This window comes from Tupaia chinensis, unplaced genomic scaffold (assembly GCF_000334495.1).
Source record: "Tupaia chinensis unplaced genomic scaffold, TupChi_1.0 Scaffold000511_1, whole genome shotgun sequence".
Classification (NCBI taxonomy): Eukaryota; Metazoa; Chordata; class Mammalia; order Scandentia; family Tupaiidae; genus Tupaia; species Tupaia belangeri.
Genome location: NW_006160024.1, coordinates 156113 through 160696, shown reverse-complemented (window position 1 = coordinate 160696; position 4584 = coordinate 156113). Strand labels below are relative to the sequence as shown.

The 4584-nt window shown below is 56.8% G+C and overlaps 1 protein-coding gene across 1 annotated transcript in view; it reads left to right on the top strand.

Annotated features, from left to right (window-relative positions):
• The first annotated feature begins 2529 nt into the window (after positions 1–2529).
• Positions 2530–4584, top strand: part of MALL (mal, T cell differentiation protein like) — a 43580-nt gene continuing 41525 nt past the window's right edge. Inside the window, exon 1 of the mRNA XM_006156626.3 lies at positions 2530–2656. Within this exon, the coding sequence (XP_006156688.1) occupies positions 2549–2656 (108 nt within the window). The 5' untranslated portion in view covers positions 2530–2548. The remainder of the gene's footprint in view (positions 2657–4584) is intronic.

Genomic DNA, 4584 nt, shown 5'->3' with positions numbered 1-4584 from the left:
AAAAAACCCCCCCCCCCCCGGGGGGGGGGGTGGCCATGCCACAACCCCTTCTCCTTCATTCTCCTCCCAGGATTGGTGTTAGTTTAAGCCACTGGGTCCAGGACTCGAACCGCGGTTGACTACATGGGAGTCCATTGACATAGCCATTATGCCAACTGCTGGTTCCAGCCCTTCTCTCATTTCTAAACTTCTGTTCTTCATGAGATCTCACTGTCTGTGATGTGTTATACTTTTTACAATATTTTTGCTGGACTTGCTGCACATAGAAAGTATTTGATTCTATCTAAACATATCACATGTGTCAAATGCTTTATATCCTTGTTTGGTCACGGTTCATTCCTTCTTCTTTTTTTCAGGTTTTTGCCATAGGGTGAGTGGGCTTGCTGGAGACAAGGAAAGTGAGAAATCACCCCCAGGAGGGTGGGCCACGCTGCAGTCCCTTTCCCTCCCTTCTCCTCCTGAGATCTTGGACATGCACACACATGACCTGGTGTAATTTTCAAACCCCCAGTTGTAGGACCAAAACCGCAGCAGGCCATGTGGGAGTCCAGGCACCTCACCCACCACGCCACCTGCTGGCCCCACAGTTCACTTCTTAATATACTAGTTGCTTTGAAAGGTGGAAGCAGCTTTGGCCCTTTCAACCTAAGCGTCTCAGGGGCTGTGTTTTGTATAATTATTTCCACTTCGCGGATGAGGTATGAGCCTGAGAAAGGTTTTTCTTACTTTACCTGAAGCCTTTCCCACTGTGCCATGTTGTCTATGGTTAGTCAGAGGCATTCTACAGCCCATAAGAGCAGCAAAGTGTTTGGGACCAGCAGTTGGCGTAATGGCTACGTCGCTGGACTCCCATGTAGTTGACCGCGGTTCCAGTCCTGGACCCGGTGGCTTAAACTCACATCAGGTGCGGGTGCTTGTGTGCCCAAGATCCCAAGAGTAGACAGGATTGTGGTGTGGCCATCCCCCCTGGCGGGTGATTGGGTGATTTTGCGCTTTCTGTCTCTGTGTCTCTTTGTCTTTCTGGGGAGCGCACGCACCCTATAGCAAAAACCTCTTAAAAAAAAAAAAAGGAGCAGCAAAGTGTTACTTTGGAACATTGTGGCAAGAGGTGGGATTTCTGGGGAAATGCCTCTTTGTTTTGGGTTAATCCTATAAACAAGGCGGGGATGGTTGGCAGGTGGGGTTGGGGCCTCCCTCCCTTCCTGGTTTCCATAGCCTGGGAGAAGGGGGTGACTAGGCTGACCAAGATTCACACAGGACACCTGTGCCCCTCCTTGAGATGTGCTTTTTGTGTCCAAACCCCTCTCACCCCCAGCTTTCCCCAAACTAGGCAAAGACCCTACTCCACCGACCTGCAGCCCAGAGAGCAGGCCCTGGAATTCCCTGCTGGCTAAGAAAAAGCCGGCGGCCCTGTCTCTTGTTGAGGAGATCTAATTACTCGGGCAAGCAGGGCTATTTTCTCTGTCCTCTCCACACCTGAACATCTTCTCAAGGGTTTGCTGGGCCCTGGAGGGTAGGGAGAAGTGACTCCAACCCACACATCCTGAGCAGACCCCAGGGCACCAGGCCTTTCTTCAGGGTGGGCCAGGAAAACTAAAGCTAGCCAGTTTGAAGGCAGAGGAGAAAGTGGCTCGATCTCTGATCTGTGTTTTGTGTGGAAGGGGCTGTTTACTGCGGGGTCAGGTCATGCCACCAGCCCCCACACCCAGTCCACGTTGGAGTGAGTCTGGAGGGAGCTACCTGACCCCAGCCAGGCTCCTGGCGCTCACTGGCTAGGAGGGGGATGGGGTGGGAAGGGAGGTGGGGGCTGGAGGCAGCACCCGACCAGCTGGGCCCTTCTCAGGGGCCTCCTGTCCCAGAGGGGGAGGCCTCCTTCCATCTGGAGAGGAGAGGGCTGAAGGAGTCATCCAGAGAAGGCAGGATAGAGCCAGAACCCCAGGGATGGGAGCCAGGATGACCAGTGGGTATCTCCCAGTCCGTGGAGGGTGAGGGTTGCTCCAGGGGCAGGGCCAAGAAGGAGGGAGCCAGGCAAGAGGGGCGACAGGTGTAAGACCCTGAATTGTCAGTGACCTCAGGGACTTGGCCTCGACTTCGCTATCAGTCTCACTTGGAAAGGGGCGCAAGCCCAGGCGCAGAGCTGTCCTGGGCTCCAGGCGAGTCTGTTCGTTCTCGGCTCCTTGTAGGTCCCCGGTAAGCGCTCTTAGCCCTGGCACGACGGCCCTAGCCTATGGTCCCGCTCAGGGCTGGGGCTGGCACCCATGATACACAACACACTCCAGGAGCCAAAGGTGCCTGAGCGGACCGCGTTTCTGCACGTCCCGCGCCCTGCGCTCTGCTCCAGCTCGGCACCTCCGCTCCTCCGCTCCGCAGTTCACCGCGGCTCTGCCCGCCTGGCCCGGGCGGTGGAAAGACCTGCTCTGCTGGAACGTGGAACGTTTCCCCTCCCAGGCGACGTCCGATGGGTGTGTCTGGCAGGAGGTGATATTTGAAGGGCTGCTGGCGCGGGCGAGCTGCCCCGAGTCACAGGCGCCGAGCAGCGGGTGAGAGCATGGCTTCCCGGGACCCGCCGCCCACCACTACCTACGCCCCGCCCGAAGTGCCCTCGGGGGTCGCGCTCTTCCTCACCGTCCCCTACGCCTTCTTCCTGCCTGAGCTGGTGAGTGCAGCGCCGGCCACCAGCAGAGAGAGGCCAGGGATGGACGGGGCTGCCCTCCGGGACCAGGGCAGCAGCGGCTGGTGGCCCAGGTCCCCACTAGGCTCAGCCCGGCGCTGAGCAATCGCCCTATCCCCCTGTCTCCCTCGGCCCACGCCTCCCTGCAAAGCAAGACCCACAAAGGGTCAGGGACCAGGCCCCCAGGCCTCCTGGGCGTTGGAGCAGGGGAAGCACCCCTACTAAAATATCCAGGATCCTCAGGAAAAGGTTGGAAATAGACTGTAATGATGTGATTCCCCCCGCCCCGTGTAGTTATTTGTGCTTTTTGAAAGTACTAAATGGGAAGGGGGGTTTGCCTTTCTTTTGAGAAGAGGTCTTCCAGCATTTTCTTGGTTGTCATTGTCAGCTGACCTTGACTTTTGACTTATGTGGGCTCCCCACCCGAGGTAGCTCGTGACAGTATGTGACAGAAAACAGCCCTAGGAGATGCCCTGGTAACGCCCTAGAACCTGTCACTATGTGCCTCTCTGGCAACCTACCTCTGAACCTGGCCCGATCCTGCCCGGTGGCTCGTTCCAGTCCGCAGAGCGGGATTACGGTGTTCAGCAGAGCCCAAGTCCCTTCTGCGCGCCACCCTCCACCCAGGGAGATGCGCGAGACCTGTGAACCACTCTGGGCAAAGGAGTGTATTTTGCTTTTCCAGCACCTTCTGAAATACCTAGCTCATGGTTCGTATTTTCTTACCAGCTCTGAATTTGGCAGTGCTGCCTCTGGGCATGGAGGGAAAGACAGAAAATGAATCCACCTTTCAGCTGGATGTGGTCAGCCCTCTCGCGCTCGCTCTGTCATCTGCCTGAAAGTCGAAGCTTTAGGCAAACTGGTTAAAGGGCGGCCATTAATCCTAATGAGAAAGGGAAGCCTGGCAGGGTGGGCCCAGCAAGGGGGTGGCTGTGGCTGAAACCCCACCCAAGAGGCAGGTTTCTGCCAGGGCTGCCACCCCCGGGCGCCAGTGTGGGCACCCTGCCAGACCAATGACATCTTAGTGCTTTTACGAGTTCTCTGTGGCAAGACCTGGGTGTGTCCCTCAGCCTGGAGCAGCCGCATGGACCGCCAGGGTCGTGGCTGGCTCGGTCACCTTCTACAGTGCATTTGCTCTGCGTCAGTCGTGCAAGCCCCCGGCACAGGCCTCTGCCTCCCAGGACACCCCTGTCTGCTGGAGAGACACACAGCACGTCCTCTGCACAGACTGTGGCACCAGCGAGGAGGGACCACCTGACCTCACCAGGTCAGGGAGAGGTCCGGGCCTGCAGCTGAGAGCTGGTCCACCAGGGACAGGCTAGATTTCCAGGCAGAAGGGCGGAGAGGGAAAGGCCTAGAGCCCTGGAGAGAGCCACTGGCTGGAGGCTGGAGGGACAGAGCTTCCAGAGTCAGGAAAGCACAGTGGCGAGACTCCTGTGAGGGTCACCGGTCATGGTGAGCCCTGCCTGCTCCTGCACACGGAGGTCCTGTATAAGTGTGGGCTTATGCTGAGCTCTGGGACCTAGTGTGTTTTCTATGGGTGGGATAGCGTCATCGGTTCCATTTTCCTCATTTCTTTCCATTTTAGAGTAATTTTCGATGTACAGTAACGCTGCAGTAATTGTACAGAAAGTTCTCTGTTCTCCTCAAGGGCCTCCTCTATTGTCCACACTTCCACGGTACAACTCTTGAAAGCAGGAAATTAAAAGCGATACTATGCCAGGGGCCAAATGGTGGCTCAGCCATAAAATGTGACACTCTGCAAGGCTGGCCCACATGGAAGGTTCCGGGTTCACATTCAGCGACCTCTCTGGGTACCCCCAGCACCTGTATGCTTGTGATCCAGGGCTGGCTGAGGCAGGATTGTGGCATCAAGACCCTACGGGGGATTCCGTCTCTCTGTTTCTCTTTCC